This window comes from Strix aluco, chromosome 9, assembly GCF_031877795.1.
Source record: "Strix aluco isolate bStrAlu1 chromosome 9, bStrAlu1.hap1, whole genome shotgun sequence".
NCBI classification, from domain to species: Eukaryota; Metazoa; Chordata; class Aves; order Strigiformes; family Strigidae; genus Strix; species Strix aluco.
The window spans coordinates 5,140,511-5,160,407 of NC_133939.1; the positions used below are offsets into that span (position 1 = coordinate 5,140,511).

A 19,897-nucleotide genomic window follows, 5' to 3' on the forward strand; every position below is an offset into this window, starting at 1 on the left:
GAAAGAATATCAAATTGTTTGACCCTACATGTTTCCAGGAAACAAACATTTTGTACTTATTTTGTAAATAAGATTGAATTCTATCACTAGTCCTAACACAATCAAACTACAACCACTCCAATTTTGGGACAGTCTTTCAGGTGAGAAAGGTAGCAATGGTTTTATTGCCATGATTTAGTGATGGTACCTTATTTATAGCAAGCAAAATCAAGAGTGAATTATGCAGTTTATTACACATTTGTGACAATAAAACCTTTATGTCTTGCACATATGTTACAGAGAACCTGTTTTAGAAATACTTCAAAGACTAAAAATAAATATATTGAATTTGTTTTAATATAGCCTCCAAAGCCATGTGCTTTGGAGACACCGTGAGACCAAGTGAACAGGGCTTGGAGAGAGAAACCAGTACATTTAAAACAGCTAAAAATGGCTCAAATGGCCTTGCTAGATCTAAAAAGGTTTCCAGAATGAAGTCTGTCATTGTGGGACCTTCTATGGGTAGAGGTAAGTGGACATGTGTAAACATAGACACAAAATGAGTGTGTCCCATAAAGAACAGAAAAGGATACATGCCTTCACACAATTCCCTCTGCATGAAACATGGAGTATTTATAGCAGCTACTTTGTGTTAATTAATTAATATATATCAATATATACTTAGTGAATAACACTAAATAACTGCATATTTTTCTGCTGCCAGCATGATTTGTCTTTTTGACTGTTTACTGATTCTTTACGGTTCAAAAATAGTTATTAAAAAGATGTGCTTTCTTGTATGCCACTAGTAATTGTCATCTCTGCTCAATCCATGCATCTCAGAGTGGTGCAGCCCCATCCCATTGCATTCCATGCTTCATCCCCTGGGTCTCGTGTAGTAGACATAGCTATGGGCTATAGCTAAGATGTTAAAGAATTCCCCCTCTGGAGCTATTCTACATATGTGTATATGTACACTTCTATATGCATATATAAACACCCATGTGCTCTCCAGCTGTGTAGGGGGAGTCAGCCTAATTTTTAAAGCTTACAGAACAGCACAAGTGGATATCTACAAGCCCTTCTAGTTTTCCTTATAAGCTCTTAAAACTAATTAAACAACAACCTGACCTTATTTTTATTCCTTTCCTTAAAGATTTTGAGAGAGTCCTGAGAAGTAAAATGTATAAAACTCATCCCGTTCCTCTGACATCACTGACATGTCTCTCTATACTAACAACTCCTGCCTCTAGAGGAAGCCCCCTGTCCTTTTTCCTGCTGATTATGAAATGTTGCTCCTAATGCCATCCCATTCCTTATGTCTGCTTAGAAGATGCTAGTGAAATTGTTGCTGAGTAGCTATGGTCTAAAACTCATGAGCTTTTCCAGTCTTATGCCTGGAAGGTAAGTGAATAATTAAAACCCAAATCACTGCATCTCCTAGGCTGGGGGAAGTACACGACCATCAACTCAGAGCTAGGTGCAAATCACAGGACATATCCTCAAAGCATAAGATACCAATGTACTACACAAGTACACAAGAAGGCCCTCAGCAGTCTGCCTGGTGATCTCTCCTGTTTTACGGGGTTGCACATGGGAGTTGTGAGTCCTTGTTCCTTTTGGTTTGTTCTCTTCTGTTTGGACCATGTGAAGCCTTCTAGCCATGGAAAGAATATGCAACATAAAGCTTACACTTAAAAAATTAAAGGACTCGGGTATAGAAAGTTTAGTCTGCGATGATATGGTTTAGTCAAGAACATGGCACAAGAAATAATGTCCTGGGCATAATGCCTTGCTGAAAGCAGAGAGGTTTAGTAACACCAGGATACTTAGAAGATGAGGCTAGCAGATGTCTTGGTTGAAGTTTTTCAAGACAGACTCGTTAGAAGATGAGGTTAGCAGATGCCTTGGTTGAAGCTTTTCAAGACAGAGTCGTTAGTAAGCAGACAGGCCCAGTGTCCCTAGGGCAGACAACACCTGTGCTGCTCTTGGGGAAAAACACAGTGATACCCACTTCTATTTCTAGATTTGCTGGTTGTGTATGAGACACTTGTTATGGAAGAAATGAGCATGGGTGGTTATTTGAACTGCAGAGAGGTAAGAACTCAAAGAGGTTTTTATTTGAAAGCTTCCATACAGAAGCAGGGAAAGAAGGCAGCTGATTTTGTTGATCAAGGAATAGTAGAGCTCTCAGTTTTTCCTCCCTCAGTGGTTATTGGGTGGAGGGTCCAAGGAGTGCCTGTTTGGTGAATCTACTTGCAAATTTGTAGCTGCAAGGGAGCCAGAAGTCAGTAAGACATCAGAGTCCTGTTAGACTGGTTTCTACTGGTTTGAAATGCCAGGCAGGTTTGGAGTGCTGCTGTGCCAGGCTATCCTTGTCAACTGCATCAAGCTAATTTCAGCTAATTTCAAACCTGACATAAGCTGGTACTATTATAGCCTGTTACTCTGATTGCACGTGTCTTTAGTAACTCAGGAAAAATACTTGATTGACAACTCTGGAAACTGTGCAGCAAACAGCATCAGTCAAGCAAATGTCCCCTCTAAAAGGGCTCTTTTTAGCCTCGGAGGAGGGACCCTGGCAGGAAGGGAAGCTTGCAGGACTACAGAGCAGTCTTTTCCATCCTAGTACTGGGGTACTAGCTCAGGGCTTAGGCAATCACATCCAGAAGCCCTCACTACATGCCTCTAGTTTGCCAGCTACAGCACGAGACAACACTGCACTGTAGAAAAACAGGACACGTGCAGTGCTCTCTGGCTGCATGTGCATCCTCAGTAAGTCTCCATTTTTTTGTCAAACAGGTGACATGGTCTCCTCAAACATAACTCTGTAGCTCACTTTACCCAAGTGCTGTGAAAGATTGGCAAACCTTTCCTCTTCAGGCCTTTCCTTCTAACAGCAGTTGTTACCCTCCTCTTCATCCCCAGTTTTTAAGCACAGAAAGAGGAAGGCTGGGATGAGGGTAGTGAATCTCAGGGCTGTGGCACTGCATCAGGTCCTGTGAGAGCAGATGTCATTTCTCAGCTCTGCTGCAGTTCCCTGGGCAATCTTGAGCACATCAGGGATTTTCCTGGGTCTTAGTTCCCCATATCTAGGCTGGGAGTGGTATACTATAGTTTATGAATACTCCTATATTTCTTCCATAGTCTTTTACCTTCTGAGTTACAGTGTAAGTACAAGAGCGTGACATGACATAGCCTGACGGGTTCAAAAGAGCTCTGACAATACTGTAATTAAAGAAAAAGTGCACCAGTTTGGGTATTCTCTCTTTTTTGGTTATTTTCAATTTGGTATTTCCTACACTTCTGTCCCCAAGTGAAAAGCAAGCATTTTGTCTAGATGTCCTCACTGTCCCTGTTGCTCTTCCTAAGTTTTATTTGAGCTGGTTGCAATTTCTCCTAAGAAGGGGTCCCTGTTTCAGGAATTGCTCCCTTTTGCAACAGCAAAGTCCCAAGTTTTGTGGATTGAATAACCTGCTAGACCTGTTTTTTCATAGACATCTTTTTCAAAGATGATTCTGGCTAGGAAAGAGAAAACGGGGAGGACATGAACTTTCTAGATTGTTTTAGGTTTTACCGAGTCTTGTCAGTTTTTCTTATTTTAGATCTAACGGGGCTGCTTCCATGGGGTGCTGCTTGGAAACATGAAGTATTGCCTCCAGGCACTATTGTGGGAAAAATGATAATTGCCTATAGAAATCATAGAACAAGTTACTTCCAAAAGAAGAATTTGAGTGAAAACCCCAGGCATTGGCCACATACTCAGGGACAGATAATGGTAATTATATAGTTAAAGCATTTTACATTGTCTTGCAAATGTCCTCTCCAAATTAGAGCAGTGTGGGACAATGTGTTCTTTGTCTCTGGGCTCTTCTTTTCTGGCAATTACTGTGGCGTTTCACACACTCCTGTATTTACCGTTGGTCTTAAAGTGGATTGGATTTATCAGTCCCAATTCAAGTCTGGAGAAAATCAGACCTGAATAAAATTTCTGTCCATCTCCTAAACTGAAGGTTAGCCAATTAGTCCTTTTTGCAGATTCAGCGAAACATTTTAATTTTTTTTCGTTATTTTAGTGCAATTTCCTACTTTCAACTAGATCTGGAAGTGGCAGCTTCACTGCAACAGTTGAATCCATCAATAATTTAATATCTCAAGAGCTAGCTCGTTTTTACAAAATTTGAGTCCCTGTTTACTTTGTGCATTTAAAAATATACATAATTGCTGGGACAGAGTTCACAACTACACTGGATACACAGCAATTTGTCTCCTGAGAGTGAAACGAAAGATCAGCTAAGGGGAAGGATCAGCCTGGTGTTAGGAGGAAAACAGGCTGTTTTTCATATTTCCTGTCTTTATTTTATTTATATATATTTTTAAGGCAAGATCACACATAAACATTTGCCAGGAAAAATCACAACTTGTCCTGCCCCTGGAAAAAGACACACAGTTTGGTTGGTTGGTTGGTTTTGGGGATGTTTGCTGTTTAGTTGGTCACATTAATGCCCGTTCTGTGCAGGCTGGGTCTCCTCTCTGACTAGGCTTCCTCCCTGTGGTGGTTTTCATGCCTGTCAAGCTGTGCCAGTGGTGTCTCTCCTCTCCGTCAGCCAGTATTTCAACAGTGTCATGGCTGTGCTCTGTCTGGGTTGCACAGGACTCCTTCAGTGTGACTTTGCTTGTAAAGCAAAGTCGGTTCTTTCTCAGGCACTGAATTTGTGCCTTTCTTTGTGGCCTGAGGTTTCTTCCTCAAACCATTGCTCTTCCAGCATCCCCCCAGAATAGGATTTTACTCACCTGACAGTTTGGGGCTGAACCAGTCTCTCATTTGCCATTGGGATGAGGTGTGTCCAACAAGTCTGGACTAAACTCCCCCAAATTGTTAGAGATTTGCAATTCAGTTGTGAATCCAGAGGCAGGTATGTCCTACAGAAGATCCCTGTCCTTCGGTCCTTGTACCTTCTGTCAGTTGTGCTTGAGAGTGAAGTTTCCCTCAGACTTTGTTTGCTCAGTTTCCAGAGTCACAGCAAACATAATTTAAAGGAACAGCTTTCCCTTTACCCAGATAAGTGAGTACAAACATGCCCTGAGTGTCCTTTGCACTGCTTGTGCCAAAGTCTTAATGACAGAGCATTGTTAAACCTCCCATATAAATCTTTAACAACTGGGTGAAACTTCGGTCCAAATCTGCAAACTCAAATAAGTGGAAGCAGTAAAAGGTATTTGCTTACACTTTTAAGGCCCACTGGCTGAGAAACTGCTCTTGCTTTACATTATTTACAGCCATTTGAGATGAAAAGACCTAAATGTTTATGAGTATTTTTAGGTTGCCTTTTTTTTAATTTCATGTGTGTTCACATACCTGGGCACTGGGGTGGATACAGCAGAGCCAGCCTGGTTTTATTTTAAGGCTTCTTGTATCTGTTCATCCAAATGCCTGTTAGAATTTTCACCCTTGAAATACTTTGATTTCTTATTCAGGTTGTGCTTACATTTCCTGTTTTCTCCACTGGGCTTGCTTGCTATTATTTGAATGTCCATTTTCTGCAGCAGCTTAGGGCCCAGTGCTTCAAAGGAAGATAAATAAGTCTGGAATTCCTGTAGATACCTATGCACTGCTATACTTAGGAGAGAAGCTTTCCCTCATCCTTGGATAACTCACTTGGTATTTTTAAGCCTGTAGTTTAAATGACTTACAAACAGCATTGTATCACCTGCTGAAGTTGATGTTACTCTTCCCCTTGATTTTTTTCTTTTTGAAGTTCACTGGACTTACCAAGTGCCTTGTTCTTGTTAAAATATTTTAGTTGGCCACAACATTACCCTATTCCTTCTAAAATGCAGCTGTATGCCCAGCCTACTCTGTGGAAGGCCATATGTTCATTGAGTAAAGCTTTGGTTAATAGGAGATCAGTCATCACAGCTTCATGGTCACCAGTGTCAGTGCCCCTCTACATCAGCCGAGGGCCAGGCCTGGGCATAGAGGGCTGTCAGCAATTAATCCTGTAATGATTAATCAAGGTCACCATCAGACCTGTGCACTCCTGATCTGTGAGCTAGCAGGGCACAGGAATGAGGGATGCACTGGAATTTGGGCTCCTCTCTGTCGCAAGAGTCGCTCCAGGGTGAATCTAGCTAGCCTAGTGCTTCAGACTGCCTTATCTGAGTGTCCCAGCACTGGCAGAGTATGTGAAGCAAGGGACTCCGGTTTTATTGCATTTTCCAGTCATTAAATTGCTCCAGTGACTCCCTCCCAGTGTTGCTATTTTGAGGGCTAAATAAATACTGCTTCTACAGTCCCCTTTTTGTATGGAAATCTCACCATCTCTCTTCCTTTGCTTCCCATAGATTGTGCATTTGTTTTGTTACAAAAATATATTTATTTTTTTCTGTCCCAAATGGGCAAAGTAAATGGAAAAATGGTGTAATGTGTATCATAGACAGGCTGTCCTTTGGACGTTGTCTCTCAAAGAGCAAGGAAGCTACCCTGTGACAAACTCACAACTCACCATAGAGTGTCAGAAGGCTTACAGGTCTGCTATGGGGTGATGTTGTTGCCCTTTGGGTTGTGTGAGTGTTTCTAGATTTTGCCCAATTCTTTCCATGAGGAGAGGAAGTAAGTTGTAAAAGGCTGTTATTTACTGGGAAAGAAACACTGGCAACACAATTCTTTGATTCTTTGCTTACTCCTCCTGATGGAAAAGTAACTTAACTGGAGTCAATGGGGTGTGAAATGGTACAAACCCAAAGAGTACCTGCTCCTCCTACCTGTTGCTTTTACAGCTGATAAGGATAGTGAGGTGCTGGTTTCAACTGTGCACAAAGGCTCATTTCCTTAGCTAGAATTGGAAATAAAAGAAAATGGTGGGTGTTTCCTTGTCCGGTGAACCCTGTTTCTGAAAGAGCTCTGCCATTAGCACTTGCATGTTACATTCATTATTATTATTATTTCGGCTTTTTCTTGTTTGTTTTTGGTTTTTTTTAACCACCGACAGAGCAGACTTTCAGTCAGACCCAGATCTACAGGATTTACGTTCTGCACAAACGATGCCATATTCCCTAACGCCTGGAGAGCGGCCCAAAGTGTTTTAACTAAAAATTGGCAAAACTGTGTAATTGCTCTCTTGCATGGCCTCACTCCATAGAAGACCTCTTGATTTTAACTAGAGCTGCCTGACGACAGCTGCTACTCTGTATAGCATAGCAAAAATACTGAATTACCTGAGCCAGGCTTGCCTTTCTAATAGCGTAAGGAATCAGTGGATTCAGGCTTGAACATTTTGCAAGGGAAATATACATTGATAATTTTTAATGGACTAGGTATCACTCATTAAATGTAACCTCTCTTGTTTTCCTACTGATTTCTTTTCACATCTGCTCACAAGCATTATCTTCTGAATTCTTTTTCTTAGCCTTCGTTTGCAGCTATTGCTATATCTTTCCTAAGAGGTGGCACCCGAAATTGAACATGGTCCTCCAAATGCAAATGCTCCATTGTTCAGTATTCTGTCGTTATATTATCTTCTGCCTTATTTTTATATCCTCTTATTAATGCACCCACACACCCCATTTGCATTTTTTAACCTTTTTAAAAACGTTTTCATTACAACAATCAGATAGAAGGGCAATGAAGTAAGCATGGAACAATAGAAGTGAAGAGCTTGATTCTCCTCAGACCTACACCTGTTTTAAACTTCACTGGTGACACTGATTTTGATTTACACCAAAAGGAAAGAGGGAGGATCAAACGTAGCATGTCTACATGAGACATCCATTTTTGATAGCAAGGAATGGCTTTCTAAAATAGTTGCAGCACATAGCATGTTGTTTGGAAAAAGCACTTTCATCAGGAAGGAGGCTGTTTTGCAGAGAGAGGAGTGCGGTATGGGCTGGTGTCTGAAGAGCAGTGCTGGAGGCCTGGATGCTGGCAGTGCTTGGCAGTGGCCGTGCAGGGTGCCCATGTGTTGTCTGTGTGGTTGTCCTGCACCGACACTGGGGTTCACCTGGGTTAACCTCACAACAGGACTAAGCAGTGCATTCTTTGTTTCGGGAGTAGTTTTAGCCATTCTAGGCTGTTACCTCTGCACAGCCATGTCTGATACCTGCACTGGGGAGTGGGCTGAAGGCAGGGCACCCCAGCTGGCTGCAGAGGAGGGTGGGAGAGCCTTGCCTGGGGAGGAGGAGATGGCAAGGGGAGATGGGAGGTGTCCAGAGGTACGGCCGCACTGCCACGTGCATGCTGCCAACGTAAAGCAGGGAACCATTGCCACCACAGCAAGCCACATTTGGGACTTCCCACTGTAAGAAGAGATGGACAACTAGTTTTAAGCTGCAGCTGACAAGGTGATTTCTGTTAAACAAACAAGCATTTAAGGGTTGCCTGGCTGCAGAAGCCAAGTGTGTGACTCAGAACACCACCTGAGTAACCCTGCTGTTAGCCAGGGAGCAGAAAAATTAGGTGAAGATATCCACAAAGCAATTGTTCATGTCTGGCTTTTTGGCAGACTGTGCCTTAGCAGCCTCTTCAATGTATCCCTTCCTTAATTGATATTGTTTTACTTGACTCTGGATTTTTTCCAGGAGTCACTGTTAAAAGTTATTATCTGGTGGATGTCAATGCCATTGTCTCTGGAGAGACTTTCCCTCACATTGGCTATTGTTTGATTCTGGGGAGTTACAAATGCCCTCAGGCTTCTCTTGTCTCAGTTAAGGCAATACTTTAATTGCCCAGTTAGGCAAGGTTCGTAAACACAGGGTGTGGTTTTATGATACAGCTAATTTGATCTAATGGCTAGCTGCCAGGCAGAGAGCTGAGTCTGCTCCTCCTGTCAACAGCTTCATGCTTCTACTCCCTCTCCGACTGCAGATCCTGCTGCTTGTTTGACTCTTGCAGTCCAGGACAATGACCTAGCAGAAAACTGTTCACTTTTTTTTTTTTTCTGGATTAGTTTTCTGCTAGACTGACATCCTCTGATGGCTTGCCAAGGTAAGATGAGCATCAGTGCTGGCACAGGAAGGGATACAGTGTTGCTCAAGAGAGAGGAAAGACAGTAATACAGAAGCATAGCGTTGATTCAGTTGGTTGGTTGGTTAATTGGTTGTAAACCCACACCTTCGCAACTCCCTATTTGGCTTGCACAGATCAGCCACAACTGCCATCGAATGAGGAGACCTTTTTTCCTCCTTTTTCATTACTAGCGAGATCTGTTTGCAGGATTGTTATTTTCATTTTTTCAGATCACTTCAAAGACAAGAAGCGTTAATGGCAACGGTGGAAACACAGTAGAGAAGAGGGGAAAGCAAGAGAAACAGCAAGTAGTGGGATAGGAAGGGTCATCTCTGACAGCAGCAGCACAACAGTTAGTTCAGTAGCACAAGGCAGTCGTGAAATCATTTGTGTGGGTACTCCCAGCAGCTGCAGGTACTGCCTCTAAGCCAGTCAGGGCACCGCTGGAAGAAGAGGTGGTGCCATCCTCTTCTTCCTCAGCTGGGACCCTAGGCTCATACTCTCCCCATTAGCTCATGGACTGCAGCTGCTGGGATGGTTTGGCCCTCGTAACACCTCCCCAGAGGCTGCTGGGAGCCGCATCTACATGCGCCAGCACGTCATTCCTGTACCACTGCCTGTCTTAACCCTTTTCTTCATCCAGAAGTAGCACGCTGATGGATTGGAGGTGCACGGAGCCAGCAGAGGAATGTGTCAGCTTATCACAGCGCCGTCACCTGCTGGTTATAAGCATTTTCTGGGTTCTTTTGGCAAACTTTCCCAGAGCTCAGGAGCACTCTGCAAGGAAGTACTGGGAGTCTGCATGCTGGACCAGAGGAAATTTCCCCTCCTCAGTGCAAGGGGAGGAGAGGACCAAGAAATAAGACAGCATGCTGAACTGTGTAGCCATTAGAAACAACAGCTGTTCCATAATGCTCTCAATACATGCAGGTGAAATATGCTGTTTAATTAGTATGATAATTTAAAAATCTTTCCCTAGTGCTTGTCCAGCTCACATGGAACCTCCCCTTATATGCAAAACAGCCTTGCTATTTAAATGTCAGCTTGTGTATACATGCCAGCTGCTAGCTTTTCTTGGGGATCTGAGACAGCTGACATTGTTGCCAATATAAATAATTTTGCAGATTGGAGACTAGCTGGTCAGAGTGTGGTGAGCCTCCCTTTTATCTAATCTAATAGGAGTGTTTTTTGGTTTGTTGGTTGTTTTTTTTTCCCTTTGACGTGACTTCCAGGAGACACAGAGTGAAAGAGGTATTTATTTTTCTTTTTTTTCTTTCTTTTTTTTTTTTTTGAAAAAACTTTTTTCATAACAGTGGACATTGCTAGAAAGTAAAAAGGTAAATACAACATTTTGTAGGTTCAAGTAGGAGTGCAGTTTGTGTATTCCTCCACCAAATGTATACTAAGAAAAATACCAATGCCTCATGTAATTCCTCTCTAGTGCTAAGAAAACCTGCACTTTAAGACACAGAAGCTACAGCCAGGCTGAGCCACAACATTTTAAAAGCAGAACTTGATTGACTGTTTAGGAAAGCATGTACTGGGGAGGCTGAAAATCCCCTTGTAAGTGTGGTATGAAGTTTTTACCACAAGCAAAACTTTCTGTTTCTAGTGTGGTTAAAAAGTTTAATCCAAATGGCTGCTGGATTAAAGTAATTCCAGTTTTGTGCCTTTTCAGCTTTGAATTCTGAATGTTTTAGTTTGTTTAAAGGTATTGTTTGACAGGTCTCACTGATAACTCTCCTTTCTGACTTTACATTGAGGGTGATTTATTGGACTAAATACATGTGTGTTGTCTGGCTTGTTAAGAAATCCCATAGCCTAGATTTAGTGTAGGGTCTGGTCTAGGGGCATGAGAAGGCTGGAGATGGAGGGCTCTGATGCTGGGCTTTGGCAGAAATAGGCACAGTCACACTGTTTAGCTAGGAGGAAAGGCTTGAGCACAGGGCTACACTGTGTAGCAAGTATTCTAGAAGCAAACTGGGTCTCCTATTCCTTAGCCCTATACAACTGGAATGTGGCTATTCCTGGCCCTCCTCTATGCAATATCCCAATGGAAATGTCTTCTTTTCTTTAAGTGAAACAAGAAATGTATTTCAGCATAGCACTTTGTTGACTTTTATAAATTTTGAAAACACTGTAAGTCCGGGTCTGATGTTGAATAGAGAATGACTGGACCTGGATTCTTGTGCTGCCTTGAAAAGCAGAATTTTCATTGGGTTTTTCACATGACTCTCCTGGGGTTTTTTGTTTCTGTTTTCCCCCAAAACCATCCTGAATTAGTTTGTTTGGGATCTATCTGAATTCCTTCAAGAACAAGCTGCCTCCTGTGCAGAGTGCGGAGTACTTTGAGAGGGACCAAGGGATATTGTTCAGTGTATTACCTCATTTCTGCTGGTTTGTTTTTAAAGACATGCTGTCATTTCAGCTTGGAGCTGAACATGTTAAGGACAGGTTTTTACAGCAGCTGAGGCCAATGGAAATGTTATCCTTTTTAGTCACTTTTCTTGGAGAGGGTTAAAGCAAATAAACATGCAAGGGCTCATCCTGCTCTACAGACAAGCCCAAGTGAGCTGCCTTGAAGGACAGAAGTGGAAGGAACAAGTACCCTCTCCTGGCATCTACCAGCACCTATCCCTGACTGCAACTTGGGCTCCTTCCAGGCATCGGATCCATCATAGATTCATTTGTTGACAACTGTTATTTCTTTTGACTCTTCTGGTGTGCTGGAAATAGTTTCTGCTTTGGAAATCATTACAGCTGTGTATCTTGCAAACCATGAATAATGGTTTCCTCCAATTTAACTCCCCCACCCCCCTTCTCTTACATGTTTCACTGTGCCCATCTTTCTCTCTGTCCGCCCAGTTCTGTCGGGAGGTGAAGTACTGGATCTCAGTGCAGCAGCTTCCCTGGTGCCTTGGAAAGGAATTGCAGGTAGACGTCAGTCTCCCTGAACAGGACACTTCTCAAGGATTAGCCTGGGAAATAAATTCAAAGCTCCAGTAAATATCAAAATGCAGAAGGGAATACTGGCTTAGTGGCTAAATGATAAATTTCCCTTCTCCTCACTAGTATCTCTGTCATCTGGAAAGATGTTACCAACTTTTTCTCCTAGGAAAAAATTACCATATCAACTTTGCTTCCCTTTTATCACCCTTTTACCTCACAAAACTGCAGCTAAATTTTCTCTCCAAGGTGACTGAATTGATACAGGTCTGAGCAATTGTTGTCAGTCTGTATACGTCTCTCCAGTCTCCTGCTTGTATTTCAGGCCTTTGTGTTCCCAGAAGTTTGTCTTTTTTCCAGTTATCGCTCTTGGTCTTTCAAAAGATATTGCCATAGTTTACAAACTCCATCTTGCCAATGTCCTTAGATTATGCTGGCTGCAACACTGCCACCTTCTTCTTCGTTGCAGGCCAGCCAGTGCTCTTTCAGTAGGGTTTAGGAACGAAGTAGCATCATGGATGCGTGTATCCCTTGGCAATTTAATCTCAGAGGGGCTGGTGTGTATGATTTGAATTCCTGCAGTGCTAGAGTAGCTTTTGAACACTCTTTGTGTGGCTGTCCTGTTGATGATTTGCTGTCCTGTCAATGATTTGCTAATTTTACTTCTCTTTTATTCAGGAGGGTGTAGCTAGTGTTTTTGCCTTTGAAAATGGGTAGAGGTCAAGAGAAAAATCAATTCTTTTCAATTGGCTGGAGAAGTAACTAAAGCAGCACTATTTTTTTTTAATATATTAAGAACTTCAAGCTTAAGATTCTGCATTTTCAGTTCTGTGTGAAACTCGCACTGTTGTGACTCAGTCTCTGCTTGAGGATCCACAAGGGAGAAAGTAGAAGAAGCTGAATACTGACTTTAAGTGTGTTTAAAAAAGGATGGAAGAGTTTCTCTGCAGATGGATACATGGTGTGTATGTGTATATATATGCATACAGACATAATACCCACACTGTGTGTAGGGAGTATATATACAAATCTGTGTATATGTGTGTATACACACAGTCACACATATCCCTGTTTAGTCTCTGAATAGATGGAAGAGCCACTTGGTTCTAGTATTTGTCTTGATTATAGTTGCGGGTGCTGTGTCCAGGAACCTCAGGCTTGTTTCTATGGCAGCTATTCCCAGGCTTTTAACATCCCACCTTCCCTCAATCCCCATGTGGCAATAAAAGGAAAAGAAGTGTTGTGACACCCACACGGAGCATCTCATGGAGGGGCTAAGAATAGAGCTGTCTAAGGTAGAGATGTCTGCAGATGACAGGCTTGTACAGGAGGGACTGGGGTGCAGTAGGCTACAGCACGGCCTTCCATGGCACTGGTCTCTTGGCTTTGCACTGGGGGCTTTGTGGGGCAGCCCAGATCTCTCTCTCTCTCCTCTGTTTGTTTTGTTTTGTTTTCTATCTCCTTCTTGCCCTGCCCTGAAGCAGGATTGCAATATTAGAATGGCATCATGAGCAGGAATGCTAGGGATCCTGTGCTGCACTAGACAGGCTGACTAATCTCCCTTTAAATAATCTCCCTTTAAATAGTCTGGAAGCACTCTAGTGAGCTTCTGTTTCAGGAGCCATGAGAATACAGCCACGACTGTGGTCTATATAAATAGCCAGATCCATGCTGGTAAGTAGTGATCAGTACAGCTATTTGTTCTAGGAAGGTCTTCCTGTTTTCTTCATGTTGTTGCATGGATAGCTGCGATCAAATTCTGGTAGCATTTCTGTATAGCAGGGGTGCTGCTGCCTTTTCTCAGACTGCCATATTGTCAGTGACAGTGAGGAGCAAGCAGATAGACTTCTATCTATCTTCTATCTCCAGTGGCTTTGCATCTGAGTGGCAATGGGGCTGTGGCTTGCTGGGGTCTGTGCAGCTGGCTTTAGCTAAAACAGTGCATTTCAGACCCTTTTGATCAGTGCTGTGAGTTCAAAAATCTCACTGATATTTATAGTATCTGGAAGGTGAAAGCAAGGAATATTTGAATACTTGTTGCCTAGCTATGGATCTGAATAGAGCATAATGTGATGGTCCTGTCTGAGGAGGATGAACTTAGCTTATCTGTGCTGTCCTAACTCAGTAATCAGACCTGTTTAAAAAAAAAAAAATCATTAACCAAGTCTGTGTTAGTTATGCTGGCTAATATAATCTTTTCACTTGTAATATGGAAGAGTAGAAACTATTCTCCAGGTATGTACATGCACTCTGCAGCTGCATAAATAATCTTCAGTTTGCCTCCATCTGGTCCTGAATTATCAAGACAGCCTTCAAAAACATAAGGATCTGATACATGGCCAATAGCCCCTCTGGTGCTTTCTAAGATTTAGGTAAATAGGAGAATCCTCAACGAAGAGCGCAGCAAGTCTTGCCTCAGCTGAGGTAGGAGGCATTTGAATTTCTTACTCATAGTGTATTGTCATCTTCTCCCTGCCATCCTACCCACTCAGTGCGTCAGAGATCTAAGGCTTGATTTTTATTTTTTAATTTTTTTTCTTCCCCCCTTCCCTGAGCAGAGGATATTCAGGCCTTCAGCTTCTGATGCATCATGTCAGAGATCCTTTATCCTTCTTCCCTGCCACGCCCCCCCCCCCCCCCCCGCCCCCCATAATTCCCCTGAGCCAGTGAGTGGGTTTTTACTGGGGTAAATGAGTTCACAGGAGAGGCTTGGTGCAAGAGGACAGAGGGCTGAGTGGATCTGAAGAAAGACTATGTGAGGACATAGCATAGACCGGTTACATAGAGGGAGTTTTACTCCTGTAAATGCCCCCTCATGTTTGCCTTCCTAATGTTGCTTTTAAGTCACTGTACAGATAACAAGATTTTTGCCTGACCAGAAGTCCCACCTGGTGCAGTGGGACACCATTCACACTGTTCTTTAATCTTACAAGGGGAGGGATGTTGTCTCTCTTTCTCTTTTCATGCTCAGTGCTTACCATCCTCAAATACGGGCACTGCTGGGGTCTGGATTGCCTCAGTGTGTTGTTTAAATGGGATTTTAAACTCATATTTACAAAGTGGAAGTTCTGTGCTGAGTTTTGGAAATACCATCAACAAAGACAGTAACGTTCTTCTGAGGTAAAATACTATAATATTTGATTACCAACAATCTTCTGAATTACAAAGCAAACCCAGAAAAATCCCAGTCTGTGAATTTAATTAAAAAGAAAAACCAAACCACAGACAGCTTCTTCATTAACTGTATTTAGTGTACTTGCCTTACGTCACTCCAGTAGGATCAACCAGGCTGTTCCTGGGGTAAGCCTGGTCTGTGTTGCCAGCTAGTATGCAACATCTGGGTTCTCTTTGGAAAAGCACAAGAAAAAGACATAGCTGAAAGTAGCAGAAATTATGTTTCCATGCAGGACAGGTTCCACTGAGCAAGAAGGGCAAAAAGCAGTGGAATCTGCCCTGTCACATTTTGCAGGGCTAAGGGTGGGTCAAAATGCAATGCATTTTGTCTTCTTCCCCCTAGCACGATGGCTTCGTTTCCTGTCTTGAAGCAAGAGACGTTGTTCCAGAACAGTACCTGGAGCTATCGAATTCCAGCCCTGCTCTACCTGCCGCGTTTCAGCATCATCCTGGCATTTGCTGAGGAACGAGAGGATGTGGTGGATGAACATGCCAAGCTAATAGCGATGCGCAGAGGCGTGTATGACCCAACCACACACCATGTTCAGGTACCAGTGTGGGGAGAAAATCGGGAAGACTGCCCACCTATACCACTCCCCTTCCCCAGATGAGTTGAATACGTTTGCCCTCTCACTGTAGGGAGTGGGCAGCTCCTCCTTTTCCCCAGTTATAGGAGACAAATCTGCTTATAAGTAATGCATGTGTCATAACTGCTGGGATTCAATCCCATGACTGGGCAGCTTTTGGGGGGGACTAAAGTGGGCAGGTGCAGCAGATTTTTCTGGGGATGGCTTTGACCCATCATCGCAGAGCTGAGGAAGTAGATAGAGAGATGGAACAAAAGTCCTGTTGCAACAGCAAAGATGTGGAGGAGAGGCAGAAATGGGGAGTGCCACAGGGATGGGGAGGAGTGAATTAGCAATCAGTGACTATTTTTTTATAAATTCATCTTCTTAGGACTAATTTCTGGTTGAAAAAACAATTGAGAACAGCTAGTCTCCCCACGCAAAAGAGTGTCGTCTGGTTTGTCTGTGCCACTGAATTGGCTACCTTATTAATCTACCGGTTATTATTAACAGTTATCTTGCTGGGTGACTGGGGGTGGTGGATACTCTATTTATAATCATTTTTTGCATTTGCAAATGCATTAATGTCTGGGGGGGAAAAAAAAAGTCATTATATCTTTCTATTCCAATTCTTCATTGGTGACTGGTTGTCTTAGATTATAGACTCTTAAGAGCTGGAGTCTGCCTAGCAGAAGCAGCCTCTGAGCACACCTGCAGTGTCATACCATTCAGGTAACAGCTTGTGTAACCCCCCGTAATTCAGTTAAGTAGGGCTCAGTTGGTCATAAACTTAGTAAGTTGTGTTCACATGCTAGCGTTTCTTAAAATGGAAATATTAAATATTCCAAAAAAGTTAATACTGGTTGAATAGACATAGAAAAGACATTACCAAAAAGGGTAATCAGCAAGTCGGGGTAGAAAAGCTAATTAGTATAATCTTACTGGAAAATACTGCTTCTTTTACCAAGCCCATAACACTATGTAGGAATAATTTTCTAATTGCAATGTTAGTGTTAGAAGTGTGATTGTGTTATGTGCTATTCATTTAAAGAAAGACAGGGCTTGAAGGGTAGTTCTACCTGCTTAGTGACCTATTTTCTGCGTCGGACAACTCAGGGTCCAAATTTCTACACCAGAGTGTGTAAAGCCATGCAATCAGCTCTAGCAAGGAGCCTCAGTGTAGGCTGAGATGCCCATTCACACATGGATCAAAACGAAGGAATAGGAGTCTAAATGGAAAGGAATTTGTCGGCATCCAGGATACTTGAAAAGGGCTTAGTTATATAACTGTCTTTCTGAGAAACACTGATACAGCACAGTGTCTGTACCAGCACCCTTTGACCACTGGGCACGTCAGTGTGTCATATATATATATATGTACTTATTTGTGAGAATTTCTGAAAACTTAGCTACTGTAGTTTTTTTAAACACTGCCATCAGACACTAGCTGCATTGAGATACAGAGCTATCAGCTCCTCAATGAGTAGTAACTAAAAAGGACATAACCCACCTGTTTGGTGAACTGCACGTACATTGCGTCATCCAAATAATTTTCACTAGTGTTTGGCGATGCCAGTATATTGTCTTCCCATTTCTTGCTCTATCCACTAACTTGCTTCTCTTCTGTTCTTCTCATGCTCTTCTGTAACTTTTGTCCAGGCATCCTGTAACGTGGATCTATTTGTAATGGTGTGTTTCATTCTTGTCTCCCTTCACACGGGCCCTGGCAGTGGAGTAGAATGGAGACCATTGTCAGTGCACAGCTGAAAAAACACCGATCTATGAACCCCTGTCCTGTTTATGATGAGGTCTCAGGGAAACTGATCCTGTTCTTCATAGCCATCCCAGGAAAGATCTCTGAGCAGCATCAGCTCAGGACAAAGATCAACCTGGTACGTCTCTGCTATGTCACTAGCATGGACCAAGGACGGACCTGGAGCACTGCCCAGGATGTCACCGATGGTACCATTAGCACTGAGTACAAGAACTGGGCCACTTTTGCAGTGGGACCGGGTCATGGATTACAATTGCTCAATGAGGCCCGGAGCCTTGTGATTCCTGCCTATGCCTATCGTATCTTGGACCCTAAGCAACACCCCACCCCTCATGCCTTCTGCTTCATCAGCTCTGACCATGGGACAACATGGGAGATGGGGAACTTCGTGGGGGAGGAGAGCGCAGTGGAGTGTCAGGTAGCAGAGGTGCACATCTGTGGCAGGAAGGTCCTCTACTGCAATGCAAGGAGCAGCAGCGGAGCCAGAATCCAGGCTGTTAGCTACAACCACGGGGTGGACTTTGAGGGGGGCCAGCGGGTTGAAATGCTAGTAGAACCTCCCTCTGGATGTCACGGAAGTGTTACTGCCTTCCCACCTCCCCCTAATACCAGATGCCAAGATAGTTGGTTACTCTACACTCATCCCACAGACCCAAAGGGTCGAAGAGATTTAGGAGTTTACCTCAACAAAAGCCCTTTAAATCCAGCACACTGGACAAAACCAAGCATCCTCTTCAAGGGCCTGTGTGCTTATTCGGATCTGCAGTACATGGGGGTTGGGCCAGACGGCTCACCCTTGTTCTCCTGCCTCTTTGAATATGGGACCCACCAACAATGTGAAGAGATAATCTTTGTAATGTTCACTTTGAAGCAAGCCTTTCCATCAGAGCACTGAGCCTTGAGCCTTTCCATCAGCATCCCTCTGAAAACCACCTTTGCTGATACTTCTTCTCACTGTCACTTCTCATCTTTCGGCAAAAGGTTTTTTGTACTCCTCTTGCACCCTTAGTTCATGGCTTCTGTACATTACGAAGTCTATTAAACATACTAAAACTGAACATGTGTTTGATGTCGTTTTCTGTTGCCTGTTCTACCTTCTCACCTTTCCTTTTGGTTGCCATCTTAAACATCCCATGCTCAAAACAAGCACGACCTCTGTATAGGGCCTCTCATCTTGAGGCCTCCGATAGACTTGATTAGGGATGTGCATGCTGACAGTGTAGGGACTGTGTGGGAACAGAGGGCAGCAATTTTATGCTGAGCTGTATTTAGTAAGTTGTGGAGAAGGTGCTAGAGAGGACACTGGGCTTACTGCCCCATATCTGCAGTTACCTTCCTCAGAAAACTGCTTAGGCTCTGCTTAGGTGCGCTGCTGCTTGCAGTCAGTGTAGCACTTGCTGGCAACTTTGGCTTTCAGGGCTTGCTGTCTTCTCATTTCAGCAAGGCCATGGGATGCCTTGCTCTTGGGATATTCCTTGCCCACTTCGGCAGTGGATTTGGGGTTCCCTTGCTGAGTTCCCAGGTCCCCCAGGGACTTGTCTAACTTAGCCTTCTCCTTACTTCCCACGCTGGTTTTGCTTATTTGCACTTTTGCTTACACTGCACTGAGAAGCTGCAGTTTCTCATGTGTAAGGAAACCACAGCCTCGTGTGCTCCAGCTGTTCCCTCTCCCTGGGCAGTGACAGTAGGACCCATGCAGGACACCAGGACACCCCCGTGTTTGGGGACAGGGCAAGTGACAGAAATGGTATTTTGCCTGTATCAAAACTGCAGGATCAGGACAGGTCTGCAGAGGGAGCTCCCAATTTATAGTCAGGAGGGGAAATACTTGCTGGTCTTTCTAACACAAGTGCTAAGCTATGATCCACGCAGCAACTGCTCTCATCGCTGACAACCCAATGTCTTGCAAGCATGGCTGCTGTTATTACAGAGCATTACTGGCATGTGAGGCAGTGTGTCCAACAAAGAACATTGCCACACTTCCAGCAAATTGCAAAGGCACAGGTGTCTGAGGCAGAGGACCTGACCAAGCCCTGAGCAACACGAGAGTGCTCGAGCTGGAAAGCTTTCCAACGTAGACAGATCTTCAGCAGGTTTCTGAAGGGAACAGCCCCAGTTTTAGTGAGAGAGACTGTTCTGAGTCTACAGTGTGATTTGAAAAGAGGCATTATGCAGTGAGTAGACAAGGGGAGTGACCAGAAATTAATGGGTACCAAGGGAGACACGTCAGAGCAGATGGAGCTGGGAAAGCTTTACCTGTGCCTCTGGACAAAATTCTGCTTTATGAACCAGTCTGTGCTTGTTTGCTGTATGCTGTATTCGGTGTGTGTGCACGTGTGGAATGGCTCCAAGGAAAATATGTTTGTTTGCTCTATTGGTGAAGAAAAATACCTGCTCTCCAGATCACTCTCAGAACACATCCCCTTTGGGGAATGCTAGCAGGTTCCCTAGGAT

General features: G+C 43.5%; 2 protein-coding genes across 3 annotated transcripts in view; one reads left to right on the top strand and one right to left on the bottom strand.

Annotated features, from left to right (window-relative positions):
* The window catches only part of NGEF (neuronal guanine nucleotide exchange factor), a 51,932-nt gene extending 47,086 nt beyond the window's left edge, over nt 1-4,846 (bottom strand). The window contains exon 1 of the mRNA XM_074833533.1: nt 4,774-4,846. The gene's annotated coding sequence lies outside the window, so the exon portion shown is untranslated. The remainder of the gene's footprint in view (nt 1-4,773) is intronic.
* An 8,690-nt stretch (nt 4,847-13,536) lies between these two features.
* On the top strand, nt 13,537-18,392 carry NEU2 (neuraminidase 2). Of its 2 annotated transcripts, XM_074833561.1 has the most exons (3): nt 13,537-13,603; nt 15,447-15,651; nt 17,400-18,392. In XM_074833561.1, exons 2-3 carry the CDS (start codon nt 15,451-15,453, stop codon nt 18,336-18,338), a joined length of 1,140 nt encoding a protein of 379 aa, XP_074689662.1. In that variant the 5' UTR covers nt 13,537-13,603; nt 15,447-15,450; the 3' UTR covers nt 18,339-18,392. The 2 variants fall into 2 exon arrangements, with proteins under 2 accessions (XP_074689662.1, XP_074689661.1); XM_074833560.1 differs by lacking the exon at nt 13,537-13,603 and having other exon boundaries at nt 15,553-15,651; nt 17,329-18,392.
* The last annotated feature ends 1,505 nt before the right edge of the window (nt 18,393-19,897 follow it).